Source organism: Rana temporaria, chromosome 1, assembly GCF_905171775.1.
Source record: "Rana temporaria chromosome 1, aRanTem1.1, whole genome shotgun sequence".
Classification (NCBI taxonomy): domain Eukaryota; kingdom Metazoa; phylum Chordata; class Amphibia; order Anura; family Ranidae; genus Rana; species Rana temporaria.
Window position 1 is genome coordinate 259,860,567 of NC_053489.1, and position 17,781 is coordinate 259,878,347.

Here is a 17,781-nt window from a genome sequence, read left to right on the forward strand (position 1 = left end):
ATATCTGGGGTGTATTGATATAGACTAAGGGGCAGATCCACATACATCTGCGTGGGCGCAGAGTATGTGAGATGCGCTACGCCGCTGTAACTTACTTTTCTTTCCTTTGAATCCTGAAAGAATTTGCGCCGTAAGTTACGGCGGCGTAGTGTATCTCTCGCGGCGTAAGGGCACGGAATTCAATTTGGGCGGGTAGGGGGCGTGTTTCATTTAAATGAAGCGCGTCCCCGCGCCGAACGAACTGCGCATGCCCCGTCCGTCAAAATTTCCAGGGTGCATTGCTCCAAATGACGTTGCAAGGACGTCATTGTTTTCGACGTGTACGTAAATGGCATCCATCCCCATTCATGGACGACTTACGCAAACAACGTAAAATTTTTAAAATTATATGCGGGAACAACGGCCATACTTAACATTGAGTACGCCACCAGATAGCAGCTTTAACTATACGCTGGAAAAAGCCAAAGGGAAACGACGTAAAAAAATGCGACGGCCGCTCGTACGTTCGTGGATCATCTAAAATAGCTCATTTGCATACTCGACGCGGATTACGACGGGAACGCCACCTAGCGGACGTCGAAAAATTGCATCTAAGATCCAAAGGCGTACGAAGACGTACGCCTGTCGGATCTAACCCAGATGCCGTCATATCTTGTTTTGAGGATTCAAAACATAGATACGATGCGGGAATTTTGAAATTACGCCGGCGTATCAATAGATACGCAGGCGTACTTTCTTTGTGGATCTACCCCTAAGTTTATATATGTATGTGGAACAGCAGTTACCAAGTGTTTTATCTTTATTATTTTATCCATGTACACGGGACGTTTTTACAACTGCTAAATGATTAAACTTGACAGATAGTAACCCACGTTTAAAACGTCCGTTTTGGCGCGTTTAAATGCTGCGTTTTGCCACCTTTATGGTTTGGAAGTGTTTAAAAGAAATTAATTTTAAATGGACAAAAACTAAAAACAGCTACAAACCAAAACGCGGCTAAACGCTGGTTACCGCGTTTAGGCGGGTTTAGTCGCATTTGGCATCTGAAACATGCAAATTGTTTGCGTCTGAATCCATTTTTTTTTGCTTTCAAAGAAACGCTGTTAAACGCAACTGTCTAAAAATTAGACTGTGTACATTTTCACATAGGATAACATTGAATGAGTTCAGGAGCAGTTGAAAAAACTGCCTCCGAAAGTTTAGCAGCTTAGCAGCGTTCCGTGTACATGGGGTCTTAGGGCTTCTTTACATACAGTTACATACAGTCTATTCAATTTAAGATGTGGTACCCTTAATATTTGTATTATTATTAGTTTTTGTCCCCCTTTTTTCTTGTTTTGGATTGCTTAATATAAGGCTTATATTTGACATTGACAGTCAGATTTGACAGCTAGCAAACGCACATAATGTCGGTTCCTATCTGCCAATGCTTGAATGTAGATTTCCATTCCCTCAGCACAGGAAATTTTGCAGGGGAACATTAAAGATTAATTTACATTAAAGATTAAGACAGGAAGCTAATAAATTAATTCTATACTGCACAGACATTTGCTTGTCAACCCACCTGTCTTTGGAAATAATGCACCAGAAATTCCAGTCTCATCTAATTCTTTAGAATGAAAGATAAAAGCTCAATACTCACTTGTATGTCCAGCATAATTTCATTATTTCATATAATTCAGGTGGACACCTGGGCGGACTATCCAAACGTTTTCCAGTTTCAATCATCTGAGTCACTTCTCCACCTTTCATTCCCTACAAATTATATTTTAGAAGTTATACACACTAAATAGTATATCGTATTTATGACCTTTTAATTGAACCTGCATATAATGAAAATAGATACTCAGCAAACATATTCTAAAATGGCACCTAGGTCCAACTGGTTGCTTTAAAAAAACATTTCCATACTGAGGGAAACACTGGAGCACTCAGATTCTGGTGCAGTTGTGTATGGTCGCCAATCAGCTTCTTAAGTCAGCTTGTTCAATCAAAAGTTACAATAAATCCTAGAAGCTGATTGGTTTCTTTGCAGAGTTGCACCAGATTTTGTACTTTCCAGATCCCCCCACTGCCCTCATCTGACGTAGAGCAGTGATCAGTCCTTTATTAAAAGTGAGTATAAGACACTCCACATAAATTTCACTGTATCCTTTATTATTACCACTAGCTAATAACTGCACCTCCTCAGAGTAGATATACTATATAGCTATGTTGCAAGACCATGTCTGCTTTTGAATAAATGATCATTTGATTAACAGTCTGTAGGGTAAACTTATTTGGTTTGGTCAAGCGTGTGTCGCGGCAACCAGGTGAAGTGTACAAAGACAAGTTTGTCTTGCCTACAGTCATGCATGGTGGTGGGAGTGTCATGGTCTGAGTCTGCATGAGTGCTGCCAGCACTGGGGAGATACATCTCATTGAGGGAACCATGAATGCCAACATGTACTGTGACATATTGAAGCAGAGCATAATCCCCTTCCTTTGGAGACTGGGCCGCAGGGCAGTATTCCAACATGATAACGACCCCAGACACACCTCCAAGACAACCACTGCATTGTTAAAGAAGCTAAAGGTAAAGGTGATGGACTGGCCAAGCATGTCTCCAGACCTAAACCCTATTGAGCATCTGTGGGGCATCCTCAAATGGAAGGTGGGGGAGCGCAAGGTCTCTAACATCCACCAGCTCCATGATGTCGCCATAGAGGAGTAAAAGAGAAATCCAGTGGCAACCAGTGAAGCTCTGGTAAACTCCATACCCAAGAGAATTAAGGCAGTGCTGGAAAAAGTTAGTGGCCACACAAAATATTGACACTTTGGGCCCAATTTGGACATTTTCACTTAGCGGTGTACTCACAGCGGTTTAGAATTAATTGAGTTATTTTGAGGGGACAGCAAATTTACACTGTTATCAAGCTATACACTCACTGCTTTACCTTGTAGCAAAGTGTAATTTCTTCAGTGTTGTCACATGAAAAGATATAATAAAATATTTACAAAAATGTCAGGGGTGTACTTAGTTTTGTGAGATACTGTACATTGGACCAGCTATGAGGGGAGGTTGGAGGCCAGTAGTCTATTTTGCAGGCGTACGTTGGACCGACTGTGAAAGGAGGTTGGAGGCCGGTAGTTCTTTTTTTGGGGCATACATTGGACTGACTGCGAGGGGAGGTCGGAGGTCTGTATTTTTTTTTGGCAGGCATGCATAGGAACAGCTGTGAGGGGAGATTATAGGCCAGTAGTCTTTTCTGCAAGTGAGTGTTGGACCGGCTGTGAGGGGAGGTTGTAGGTTGGTAATATTTTTTTGCAGATGTGCGTTGGACTATCTTTGAGAGGTGGTTAGAGGCCTGTAGTCTTTTCTGCAGGTGTGCCTTGGACCAGCTGTGAGGGGTGGTGGGAGGCTGGTAGACACTTTCACAGGCGTGCATTGGGCCAGATGTGAGGGGAGGTTGGAGCCAGCAGTCTTTTTTGCAAGCATGCATTGGACTAGCTGTTGGGGGAGGTTAGAGGTTGATAGTGTTTTTTGCATGTTTGCATTGGACCAGCTGCTAAAGGAGTTTGGTAGCCTATTTTGCAGGCATGTTTTGGACCAGGTGTGAGGAGAGGTTGGAGGCCAGTAGTCTATTTTGCAGGCGTGCGTTGGACTGGCTGTGAGGGGAGGGTGGATGCTGGTAGTCTCTTTTGCAGGTGTGCGTTTGATCGTCTGTGAGGGGAGGCTGGAGGCCAATACTTTATTTTGGCAGGCAAGCATTAGACTGGTTGTTAGGGGAGGTTGGAAGCTAGTAGCCCTTTCTGCAGACATGTGTTGGACCGGCTGTGAGAGGAGATTGTAGGCCGGTAGTCTTTTCTGCAAGTTTGTGTTGGACCAGCTGTGAAGGGAGGTTAGAAGCGGGTAGTTTTTTTTTTGCATGCGTACCTTGGACCGGCTATGAAGGGAGGTTGGAGCCTGTTAGTCTTTGCTGCAGGTTTAAATCTATTCTGCAGGGATACATTGGACCAGCTATGAGGGGAGGTTGGAGGTCGGTAGTATTTTTTTTGCAGGTGTGCGTTGGACCGTCTTTAAGGGGAGGTTAGAGGCATGTAGTCTTTTCTGCAGGTGTGCCATGGACCGGCTGGGAGGGGGGGTTAGAGGCCGGTAGACTCTTTTGTAAGCATGCATTGGACCAGCTGTAAGTGGGAGTTGGAGGCCGGTAGTCTATTTTGCAGGCGTGCGTTGGACAGGCTATGAGGGACCGATGGATGTCGGTACTTTCATTTGGCAGATGTGCATTAGATCAGCTGTGAGAGGAGGTTAGAGGCAGGTATTTTCATTTGGCAGGTGTGCATTGAACTGACTAAAAGGAAGGTGATTTTATATATGATTGCAAATACATGCATACATTCTTTAATACATGTTTTAAACTAGTTTAGTCTCGCAATGTATCTCTTGCCATGTATGTCACAATCTGGATACAATGCTAGAGTAGAGTTAGGGACTGCACTGTACAGAGGGGCCTTGCCGTGGCAGTGTGGCTTCACATATATTTGCCAATGTGTTCAACGTAAACCAAACGCAAGCTGTTCAAACAATTTAGGCTTTTTTTCATTTTGCTGGCTAGCTGGTATGTTTTCTGCAGGATTCTGTGCGTTGTATTGGACTATGAACTACCACGATTAAGCACCGAATCACCACACTTTTGTGCATTATTGCAATGTATGTTAACATGTTACATGGATTAGTGTGTTACAGTGCCATTCATTACCAATGGTACCCCATCACATTGACCCAAAACACTTCCAACATACACGTGTTGCAGCGCATCAACATGCACATCAACGAACTGCTGTGCAATTAGAAGAATTAGTGCACGTCCGATTTTCTTTTTGGCTGTTCTGAATGCAGCACAGTGAAATTGACAGCTGTAGCATCATTTATTATTCTTGTCTGGCTTCTGTTTAGCAATCGATCTCTACTACACAATTGATTAAGTGTGTTTGCTCCTGACAGATTTAATTGCCCTCTATAGGCACACTACAAGCTCACTTTAACCCCTGACCTTAAAGCCAAACTGAACAAATCAGCTTAATACAAACCGGATGCATAAAAATAAAAGGTGTGTAAAGCCAGACAGGCCGTTATCTATAAAAATCAGCCGTAGCCTGAAAAGGAATGACTGTGCCCTGCTAGCATGCTGCAGGAAAGGTCCATTGCTCCCTATGGGGAAGCAGCAGTCCCTCTACAGAGGTCCAACTTGCTCCCTGAAGGGTCAGAGCTAGAGCTCCCCAGTCAACAGGGAGCATGAGCTTTATTGATTGCAGTGCTCTAGGTCAGACTCAGCAAGGGGGCATGTCAGATATCTGCAGAGAGATATTAGCTTCTACACAGAGAGCAAGGGCCCCCCTCTGCAGCTGCTGGCAAGTGGTGGCTGTTTTTTAAACTGCAGTACATTGGACGTTTTTTGTCATAATGCACCTGGAACAAACAGTATTTAACTGATGTAAATTAAAGGTTTGAAGGGCTTTAAAGTAGTGACAGGAGAGTGAAAGGAAGGCCAGTATGTGCACCTGAAGAGGACAGGAGTAAAAATTTGTTTTCTTTCCTTTGTTTTCATCAAATTACCCCACAAGTAAGATAAGCCCCGTCCTAGAGTGACAAAGCTCATTCACCATACTGTATGTATGGAAGAGCATCATAGTCACCCTTAGGCAAAAAAGTGTGTTAGGACTAAGGATAGGATAAGGGTGGATGTAGTCCACAGAGGAAAACTCAACAGAGCTGATAATATTACTTGAGCTTTCAGTTTACTGGATTTCTGACAGGTATTTTATTTATTTTTTGTAATGGGACCAAATAGGGGAAGTTCATTATTAGGGTTTACATACTCTGTAACCAGTTCGGCTCCAGAACATTTCTTTTATTTTTTGCATACATAAAAATCTTAGCTGTTGGTAATAAAATTACTTAAACTCCCAGAACAGTATTAGCCAGATTCAGGTAGAGATATGACGCATACTTGCCAACTGTCCCGTTTTTAAAGGGACAGTCCCGTTATTTGGGACCTAGTCCCAGCTAATTTAGCCTGCCGGGACTTGTCCCGGCTATTGGGGAAGGCAGGTGCGGCTTCTGGGTCTCGGCAGGGACCTGAGCCTGCGCTGTGTGTTTGGGATGCAAAGCTCCTTTCTGTCCCCTCCCCTCCCTCCAGTCTCGTACTGTGCGGGGTCCTTGTTATCTGTGACTCAGCCTCCCCTCCAATCAGCAGTGCGGTGTGCTGTGAGACCTGGGAGGCGGAGCTCACTGTAGCTCCTGTCGGCTGGCCAGAGGAAGGGAGGAGGTGAGTGAGCTGAACTTTTCTGGGAGAAGTTTCCTAGGGTGGATAGTAGTACAAACTTTCAAGGAGATTTTTTCTTAGGAGAAGGATCAAAGGAGATAGTGAGGGGGAGGGGGCTGAGGTCTGCAGCCCAAACACATTTTGACAGATCACTTCTAAGCATGAACAGTCTGTGCAAACATCATCCAATCCAATTGCTCAGACTAGATAATGTGGAGTCATTTATAGCCATTCATGTAACCTGTGTGTGTATGTGGTGAGTTCACACCTCTGATTGTACATGTATACAGGTTCTGAGTCTGTGCAATCAGAAGTGTGAACTCACCACTTACACACGGTTACACAAGGTTACATGAATGGCTATAAATGACCCCACATTATCTAGTCTGAGCAATTGGATTGTATGCAGAGTGCTATAAACTGGATTACATAGATCTGTACTTACATCTAGTACTGTTGTATGATTCATTGTTTTAAATGTTTTTAGTGGATGAGTTTTTTTTTAATATATACATCGCTATCTGACCACTTCTCAGTCCCCCTCTCCTGTACATACTGCCCCCAGCTTGCATCACCCCAGATCACATCATACAGACATCACTCCGAGCGAAATACCCCCCCCCCCCCCGCTGAGGGACATCATTCCATGGTCACTTACCTTCCCTTATCTTCCCAACATCACTTCCTGATTACCCCATAGACACCACAAGAAATCCCTCTCCATACTGCCACCGCCATACCCTCCAAACTCCTCTCCCGTACTAACTGTGCCCATCATACCCTCTGCACTCCTCCTCCTCTCCTGTACATACTGCCCCAGCATACCCTCTGCACTCCTCCTCCTCTCCTGTACATACTGCCCCAGCATACCCTCTGCACTCCTCCTCCTCTCCTGTACATACTGCCCCAGCATACCCTCTGCACTCCTCCTCTCCTGTACATACTGCCCCAGCATACCCTCTGCACTCCTCCTCTCCTGTACATACTGCCCCAGCATACCCTCTGCACTCCTCCTCCTCCTCTCCTGTACATACTGCCCCAGCATACCCTCTGCACTCCTCCTCTCCTGTACATACTGCCCCAGCATACCCTCTGCACTCCTCCTCTCCTGTACATACTGCCCCAGCATACCCTCTGCACTCCTCCTCTCCTGTACATACTGCCCCAGCATACCCTCTGCACTCCTCCTCTCCTGTACATACTGCCCCAGCATACCCTCTGCACTCCTCCTCTCCTGTACATACTGCCCCAGCATACCCTCTTCACTCCTCCTCCTCTCCTGTACACACTGCCCCATCATACCCTCTGCACTCCTCCTCTCCTGTACATACTGCCCCAGCATACCCTCTGCACTCCTCCTCCTCTCCTGTACACACTGCCCCATCATACCCTCTGCACTCCTCCTCTCCTGTACATACTGCCCCCATCATACCCTCTGCACTCCTCCTCCTCTCCTGTACACACTGCCCCCATCATACCCTCTGCACTCCTCCTCTCCTGTACATACTGCCCCATCATACCCTCTGCACTCCTCCTCTCCTGTACACACTGCCCCCATCATACCCTCTGCACTCCTCCTCTCCTGTACACACAGCCCCCATCATACCCTCTGCACTCCTCCTCCTCTCCTGTACACACTGCCCCCATCATACCCTCTGCACTCCTCCGCCTCTCCTGTACACACTGCCCCCATCATACCCTCTGCACTCCTCCTCCTCTCCTGTACACACTGCCCCCATCATACCCTCTGCACTCCTCCTCCTCTCCTGTACACACTGCCCCCATCATACCCTCTGCACTCCTCCTCCTCTCCTGTACACACTGCCCCCATCATACCCTCTGCACTCCTCCGCCTCTCCTGTACACACTGCCCCCATCATACCCTCTGCACTCCTCCTCCTCTCCTGTACACACTGCCCCCATCATACCCTCTGCACTCCTCCTCCTCTCCTGTACACACTGCCCCCATCATACCCTCTGCACTCCTCCTCCTCTCCTGTACACACTGCCCCCATCATACCCTCTGCACTCCTCCTCCTCTCCTGTACACACTGCCCCCATCATACCCTCTGCACTCCTCCTCCTCTCCTGTACACACTGCCCCAATCATACCCTCTGCACTCCTCCTCCTCCTCTTCTGTACACACTGCCCCCATCATACCCTCTGCACTCCTCCTCCTCCTCTTCTGTACACACTGCCCCCATCATACCCTCTGCACTCCTCCTCCTCCTCTTCTGTACACACTGCCCCCATCATACCCTCTGCACTCCTCCTCCTCCTCTTCTGTACACACTGCCCCCATCATACCCTCTGCACTCCTCCTCCTCTCCTGTACACACTGCCCCCATCATACCCTCTGCACTCCTCCTCCTCTCCTGTACACACTGCCCCCATCATACCCTCTGCACTCCTCCTCCTCTCCTGTACACACTGCCCCCATCATACCCTCTGCACTCCTCCTCCTCTCCTGTACACACTGCCCCCATCATACCCTTTGCACTCCTCCTCCTCTCCTGTACACACTGCCCCCATCATACCCTCTGCACTCCTCTTCCTCTCCTGTACACACTGCCCCCATCATACCCTCTGCACTCCTCCGCCTCTCCTGTACACACTGCCCCCATCATACCCTCTGCACTCCTCCTCCTCTCCTGTACACACTGCCCCCATCATACCCTCTGCACTCCTCCGCCTCTCCTGTACACACTGCCCCCATCATACCCTCTGCACTCCTCCTCCTCTCCTGTACACACTGCCCCCATCATACCCTCTGCACTCCTCCTCCTCTCCTGTACACACTGCCCCCATCATACCCTCTGCACTCCTCCGCCTCTCCTGTACACACTGCCCCCATCATACCCTCTGCACTCCTCCTCCTCTCCTGTACACACTGCCCCCATCATACCCTCTGCACTCCTCCTCCTCTCCTGTACACACTGCCCCCATCATACCCTCTGCACTCCTCCTCCTCTCCTGTACACACTGCCCCCATCATACCCTCTGCACTCCACCTCCTCTCCTGTACACACTGCCCCCATCATACCCTTTGCACTCCTCCTCCTCTCCTGTACACACTGCCCCCATCATACCCTCTGCACTCCTCCTCCTCTCCTGTACACACTGCCCCCATCATACCCTCTGCACTCTTCCTCCTCCTCTTCTGTACACACTGCCCCCATCATACCCTCTGCACTCCTCCTCCTCTCCTGTACACACTGCCCCCATCATACCCTCTGCACTCCTCCTCCTCTCCTGTACACACTGCCCCCATCATACCCTCTGCACTCCTCCTCCTCCTCTTCTGTACACACTGCCCCCATCATACCCTCTGCACTCCTCCTCCTCTCCTGTACACACTGCCCCCATCATACCCTCTGCACTCCTCCTCCTCTCCTGTACACACTGCCCCCATCATACCCTCTGCACTCCTCCTCCTCTCCTGTACACACTGCCCCCATCATACCCTCTGCACTCCTCCTCCTCTCCTGTACACACTGCCCCCATCATACCCTCTGCACTCCTCCTCCTCTCCTGTACACACTGCCCCCATCATACCCTCTGCACTCCTCCTCCTCTCCTGTACACACTGCCCCCATCATACCCTCTGCACTCCTCCTCCTCCTCTTCTGTACACACTGCCCCCATCATACCCTCTGCACTCCTCCTCCTCCTCTTCTGTACACACTGCCCCCATCATACCCTCTGCACTCCTCCTCCTCCTCTTCTGTACACACTGCCCCCATCATACCCTCTGCACTCCTCCTCCTCCTCTTCTGTACACACTGCCCCCATCATACCCTCTGCACTCCTCCTCCTCCTCTTCTGTACACACTGCCCCCATCATACCCTCTGCACTCCTCCTCCTCTCCTGTACACACTGCCCCCATCATACCCTCTGCACTCCTCCTCCTCTCCTGTACACACTGCCCCCATCATACCCTCTGCACTCCTCCTCCTCTCCTGTACACACTGCCCCCATCATACCCTCTGCACTCCTCCTCCTCTCCTGTACACACTGCCCCCATCATACCCTCTGCACTCCTCCTCCTCTCCTGTACACACTGCCCCCATCATACCCTTTGCACTCCTCCTCCTCTCCTGTACACACTGCCCCCATCATACCCTCTGCACTCCTCCTCCTCTCCTGTACACACTGCCCCCATCATACCCTCTGCACTCCTCCTCCTCCTCTTCTGTACACACTGCCCCCATCATACCCTCTGCACTCCTCCTCCTCTCCTGTACACACTGCCCCCATCATACCCTCTGCACTCCTCCTCCTCTCCTGTACACACTGCCCCCATCATACCCTCTGCACTCCTCCTCCTCTCCTGTACACACTGCCCCCATCATACCCTCTGCACTCCTCCTCCTCTCCTGTACACACTGCCCCCATCATACCCTCTGAACTCCTCCTCCTCTCCTGTACACACTGCCCCCATCATACCCTCTGCACTCCTCCTCCTCTCCTGTACACACTCCCCCCATCATACCCTCTGCACTCCTCCTCTCCTGTACATACTGCGGAGTGGGTGGAGCTTCGGGGAAGTGAGTGTGGTAATTAATTAATAGCTGTGCTGCAAAGTGTCCCTGGAATTTTTTTTCAAATGTTGGCAACTATGATGACGGCGTATCAGTAGATACGCGTCGTAACTCCAAATCTGCGCCGTTGTATATTTAAGTGTATTCTCAAACTGAGATACGCTTAAATGTTGCTAAGATACGAGCGGCGTAAGTCATCCTACACCGTCATATCTTAGCTGTCTATTTACGCTGGCCGCTAGGGGCGTGTACGCTGATTTACGCTTGGAATATGTAAATCAGCGAGATACGCCTATTCACGAACGTACGCACGGCCGTCGCAGTAAAGATACGCCGTTTACGTAAGGCGTTTTCAGGCGTAAAGATAAACGACCAAAAATATGGTGCAGCCAATGTTAAGTATGGACGTCGGAACCGCATCAAATTTTTCAATTTTTACGTCGTTTGCGTAAGTCGTCCGTGAATGGGGCTGGGCGTAATTTACGTTCACGTCGAAACCAATAAGTCTTTGCCGCGTAATTTGGAGCATGCGCACTGGGATGCGTCCACGGACGGCGCATGCGCCGTTCGTTCAAAATGTCATTTACGTGGGGTCATGCTTTATTTACATAAAACATGCCCACCTCTTCAAAATTTTAATTAGGCGCGCTTACGCCGGCACATTTACGCTGCGCCCCCGTAACTTAGGACGCAAGTGCTTTGTGAATACAGCACTTGCCTCTCTAACTTGCGGCGGTGTAACGTAAATTACATACGCTACGCCCGCATAACTTTAAGCCGCCGTACGTGAATCTGGCTATACATATTTTCTGAAAGCAGAGGCCCTGTAGAAAAAAAAGGTGATAGTTGCACATTTTGATGTCACATGATATTTGCACAACTGTTTATTAAACACATTTGCAGGAAAGAATATAATAAAAATAATTTTAGAGCAAAAACACAGAATATAATACTAATTTTTGGTTCAAATATAAAAGATGAGGTCACATCAAGTAAATAGATACCAAACATTGCAAGTCTTAATATTTTGTGCGCCTACAATATCGCCAAAAACTACTGTATGGTGCCCAAAAATCTCCATAAGTGACGTTTTACCCACTTAATGCCCAGTCGCCATCGTTATACGTCGGTACTTTGATGTGCAATACCATTGTTATGACAGCAGATAGCTACCATAACTAGGTATCCTCTTAAACAACGTGTGACTGATCACTTTTGTTGGTGGCTGGAATGGTGCCCCCCTCCTGCCGTGCTTCTGGTCGCCTCCACCTCTTACTGGAGCCGTTGGTAGTGATGGAGACAAACGGGTCCTCCGGTGAGACTGGATGCCGAGTGAGGGAGAGATGGCCCCCACTCGGCTCCATAACAATGGATGACAGAAGAGACGTCAAATGTCACTTCCGCCCAATGCTCTTAAAGGGGATTTTTTTTAGGTAGATCCACCTAAAAGTGATATTTGAGAATATCAGACAATCCCTTTTCGAAAATCAAACCGTGTGTACGAGGCTTTAATTAAATTTCTTGATTATAGCGACAGGGTTGTTTTAAGGAAATTATTTTGTTTTTGCTTGTTTTCAGCTGGACTTGCTGGGCCAGATCCTCAAAAGGGATACGCCGGTGACTTGTCCTCAATGTTCCCCTATGGGGGAAGTTCCTTCACTGACTGCGCAGGCGCAAACTTCCCGACGGAAATCTCCGAACCTCGCCCGGCATCCAGGCTCATTCTTTAACATCCCCGTGGATTGGAGGATGTTAAAAAAAGAGCCAGGAGGCCGAGCGAGCGAAGCGAGCCGTCCGAGCGCAGCGAAATAGGGGAAGTTCATTATTAGGGTTTACATACTCTGTAACCAGTTCGGCTCCAGAACATTTCTTTTATTTTTTGCATACATAAAAATCTTAGCTGTTGGTAATAAAATTACTTAAACTGCCAGAACAGTATTAGCCAGATTCAGGTAGAGATATAACGACGTATCAGTAGATATGCGTCGTAACTCCAAATCTGCGCCGTTGTATATTTAAGTGTATTCTCAAACTGAGATACGCTTAAATGTTGCTAAGATACGAGCGGCGTAAGTCATCCTACACCGTCATATCTTAGCTGTCTATTTACGCTGGCCGCTAGGGGCGTGTACGCTGATTTACGCTTGGAATATGTAAATCAGCGAGATACGCCTATTCACGAACGTACGCACGGCCGTCGCAGTAAAGATACGCCGTTTACGTAAGGCGTTTTCAGGCGTAAAGATAAACGACCAAAAATATGGTGCAGCCAATGTTAAGTATGGACGTCGGAACCGCATCAAATTTTTCAATTTTTACGTCGTTTGCGTAAGTCGTCCGTGAATGGGGCTGGGCGTAATTTACGTTCACGTCGAAACCAATAAGTCTTTGCCGCGTAACTTGGAGCATGCGCACTGGGATGCGTCCACGGACGGCGCATGCGCCGTTCGTTTAAAATGTCATTTACGTGGGGTCATGCTTTATTTACATAAAACATGCCCACCTCTTCAAAATTTTAATTAGGCGCGCTTACGCCGGCACATTTACGCTGCGCCCCCGTAACTTAGGACGCAAGTGCTTTGTGAATACAGCACTTGCCTCTCTAACTTGCGGCGGTGTAACGTAAATTACATACGCTACGCCCGCATAACTTTAAGCCGCCGTACGTGAATCTGGCTATACATATTTTCTGAAAGCAGAGGCCCTGTAGAAAAAAAAGGTGATAGTTGCACATTTTGATGTCACATGATATTTGCACAACTGTTTATTAAACACATTTGCAGGAAAGAATATAATAAAAATAATTTTAGAGCAAAAACACAGAATATAATACTAATTTTTGGTTCAAATATAAAAGATGAGGTCACATCAAGTAAATAGATACCAAACATTGCAAGTCTTAATATTTTGTGCGCCTACAATATCGCCAAAAACTACTGTATGGTGCCCAAAAATCTCCATAAGTGACGTTTTACCCACTTAATGCCCAGTCGCCATCGTTATACGTCGGTACTTTGATGTGCAATACCATTGTTATGACAGCAGATAGCTACCATAACTAGGTATCCTCTTAAACAACGTGTGACTGATCACTTTTGTTGGTGGCTGGAATGGTGCCCCCCTCCTGCCGTGCTTCTGGTCGCCTCCACCTCTTACTGGAGCCGTTGGTAGTGATGGAGACAAACGGGTCCTCCGGTGAGACTGGATGCCGAGTGAGGGAGAGATGGCCCCCACTCGGCTCCATAACAATGGATGACAGAAGAGACGTCAAATGTCACTTCCGCCCAATGCTCTTAAAGGGGATTTTTTTTAGGTAGATCCACCTAAAAGTGATATTTGAGAATATCAGACAATCCCTTTTCGAAAATCAAACCGTGTGTACGAGGCTTTAATTAAATTTCTTGATTATAGCGACAGGGTTGTTTTAAGGAAATTATTTTGTTTTTGCTTGTTTTCAGCTGGACTTGCTGGGCCAGATCCTCAAAAGGGATACGCCGGTGACTTGTCCTCAATGTTCCCCTATGGGGGAAGTTCCTTCACTGACTGCGCAGGCGCAAACTTCCCGACGGAAATCTCCGAACCTCGCCCGGCATCCAGGCTCATTCTTTAACATCCCCGTGGATTGGAGGATGTTAAAAAAAGAGCCAGGAGGCCGAGCGAGCGAAGCGAGCCGTCCGAGCGCAGCGAGGACGTGTGGCCGACTGGCCACTTTCCTCTAAATCCACGTCGCCCTGGATGCCGGCCGCCGTTCAGGGATTTCCGTCAGCAAGTTTGCACCTGCGCAGTGCTTGAAGGAACTTTCCCGATAGCTGGAACCATCTCAGCGCATCAGTTCGCGCATGCGCTGGAACTTACATGATACCTGGAACAAGCACGGCAGATCACCGGCGTAACTGCTGTTACGCCGTCGTATCCCTGTTTCTAACTATGGAACTGATCCACAGAATCAGTTTTCCATAGTTAGGCAGAAGATCCGACATGTGTAAGGGACTTACACTGCCGGATCTTAGGATGCAGTACCGCATCTGCCGCTGGGGGCATTTTGTGTCGAAATGCCGCCTCGGGTATGCAAATTAGCACTTACGGAGATCCACGAAGCTTTTACTCTTCGTTTTTTCTCCGTAAGTTTTAGTTTGCAAACGCAAAATTAGGGCTGCTTTTACAAAGTGTAAACTGTTTACACCTTGTAAAAACAGACCCTTCTGTCCAGCGACGCAATGTTTTTTTTGTTTTGTAATTTTTTTTTCCGCCGTATCTTTTTTTTTTCCCGACGTAACTTTATTGACCCTTCGCAATCCACAAAGCTTGGCGTAACGTAATTTCGCGCTATGCACGTCGGGAAAATGACGTCACGAGCATGTGCAGTACGGCCGGCGCGGGAGCGCGCCTAATTTAAATGGGAATCGCCCCCATGAAAAGAGGAACGCCTTGCGCCGGCGGAATTTAAGTTACACAGCCCAAAATTTCTAGGTAAGTGCTTTGTGGATCGGGCACTTAGGTAGAAATTTTAAGGCAGTGTAACTTAAATGGTAAAATTTACGTTACGCCGGATCTTTGTGGATTACCCCGCTGTGCTAATATAATGTTAAGTTATATGTCAAAGTTTTTTTTATACCAAGTTACAAAAAAAATAATCTTCATGACTTACTTTATATGGCTTTTGACCATAGGAATATGCCTCCCACATAAGTACTCCAAAACTCCATACATCACTTTTGCTTGAAAATTTTAAGAAGTATATACATTCTGGTGCATACCACTTGATGGGCCATTTTCCACAATTTTTTGCCTGAAAAGACAAGACAGCTGACCATTTATTATGGGTACAATGGTTAAACCAATAGGTAACACAATGGTTTGTCATTTAACCACATTAGGGAGCTCTCAAAACCAATATGTTAATTTAGTAGATAGATGCAGCTATTACTTAATATTGCAGGACACAATATACAGTACTTCATTCGAGTCTCAGCTAACATCTATCCTATTTTAGTCTGCTTTTCCATACTTTTTTTTTCAGTGAAATTATGATTCCCTAATGTTAATCATGCCAACAGCATCATACATAATTTCTTTGCATACGCAAAATGTAAGTGAAGAAAATAATTGTGTATAAATTAGCAGGAGCTGAGTGCACATGTACCTTTTTGTGGCTTATTCATCAATTAAAGGAATTATAAACCTTCGTATCTGCACCTTGTGTTTGTCATCTGCATAAGATGTGCATTGATCATGTAGTTTTATATGTGCCATTTGCTCTTTTGTATGTACAGCCTAGAGCAGGGGTGCCCAACCTTTTGAAGAGCGAGGGCCACTTAAGTGACTTGGTAACCGGTCGTGGGCCACAATGAGCGGAACAGGTAGATGACAGATCCATGTCCACTCTGCATATTCAGAGCAGACACAGACACAACTCACTCTACTCGATGGGACCTCCCATATGCTCAGACAGAAAGGGACGGAGCCCCTTCTGTATTTTTTTTTTCACAGATTGAATTGGAGGTAGGCGGGTGTAAATGAACACAAGTCCGTTTACATCTGCTGCTCCGTGGAGGTGAATGGAGAGTCCGATTGGGTCAGACCAATTGCTGTTTGCCGGTCCACAGGCACTTACCCATTCGGTGGGCACATCAGGGATCACCGGGCAGGCTGCAGCAGGCATCTTGCAGTGTCTTCCCTTCTGAGATCATGGCGGCTTCCAGCGTGTGTCTCCTCCCCTCCTCCTAGGTGTCCAATAGGATCTCCTAACTTTTCAGCCAATCGGGAAACGGGTAACAGACTCACGCTTCCTGATTGGCAGAGAGACGATTCAGTGTTAGGAAAGCAAATATTCATTTGCTTTTCTAACACATCTGGGTAGACTCCGAGCACAATGCTCTGCGCTCCGAGTCCACCCTATTTTGAAGCCTATTGGAGCCTATGGCTCTAATCAGGTGCTTCAAAAATATACCCCTGCCACTGTAATTCAGGCACCCAGCATCTGAAAAGAGGCAGTACGCCTGAATAGGGGGTGGCAGCGTCGGCCATGCCTATATTCATGTTATGCATAAATCTATCCATTATTCATAGAGGGGAATGGCGAGGATAGAGGGTGCAGTGCCCATGTGCCCCTAATACACGGGCCGCCCCTGCTGAGTCTTGAAGTCTATTGTTCTACAGGTGAGAACTAAACAGTATTTAGATCTGACACACCCACAAGCAGGAACAGTAATGAAAGGAAGAGATATGTTTCATCACTTTAGCACTCCCACATTTGTGAGGCAACATAGAGAAATTATGTGGCATTGACTGGACGCGTTGTGACCCAGATCAAGAATTGCCTGTCCCTTTAGTGAATAGGGACAGTCTAGATCAGTGATGGCGAACCTTGGTACCCCAAATGTTTTGGAACTACATTACCCATGATGCTCAACTATACTGGGATATAGCATGAGCATCATGGGAAGTGTAGTTCCAAAACATCTGGGGTGCCAAGGTTTGCCCTTACTGGTCTAGATAAACACATAAATGAATATATGGGAATCGATTAGATATTTGTAATTCGTTTATGTCCGAATACAAATTCGGCCAAATATTTAGTTAAAGCGGGGGTTCACTCTAAAACATCAATAGACCGTTACATTCAGCATACTGCTGACATCTACAGTATGCTGGATTTTTTTTTTTATCCATGGTACTTACGGTCTCAAGGTTGTTTTCACCGGGCTTCCGGTTCTCGCTCCCCCGGGGAGTAGGCATTCCTAAGACGAGGCATAGATGATTGACATGCGGGTAAAGCGCGTCATCGCCTTCCGAAAATATCTGAGGGGGACTCGACACTTTACGGCGCCTGCGCAGTCAGCTCTACACGGCAGGCGCAGGCTCCGTATAGCGCCATAAAGAGCCGAGTCCCCGTCGGATATTTTCGGATATTTTCGGAAGCCGATGACG

At 47.2% G+C, this 17,781-nt stretch overlaps 1 protein-coding gene across 7 annotated transcripts in view; it reads right to left on the reverse strand.

Moving 5' to 3' along the window:
- Positions 1–17,781, reverse strand: part of SYK (spleen associated tyrosine kinase) — a 164,427-nt gene that overhangs the window by 12,756 nt on the left and 133,890 nt on the right. For all 7 annotated transcript variants that reach the window (XM_040354927.1, XM_040354944.1, XM_040354909.1 and 4 more), the window contains 2 exons: positions 15,500–15,640; positions 1,643–1,755 (listed from right to left, as the gene is read on the reverse strand). In XM_040354927.1, the coding sequence (XP_040210861.1) occupies positions 1,643–1,755; positions 15,500–15,640 (254 nt within the window). The remainder of the gene's footprint in view (positions 1–1,642; positions 1,756–15,499; positions 15,641–17,781) is intronic.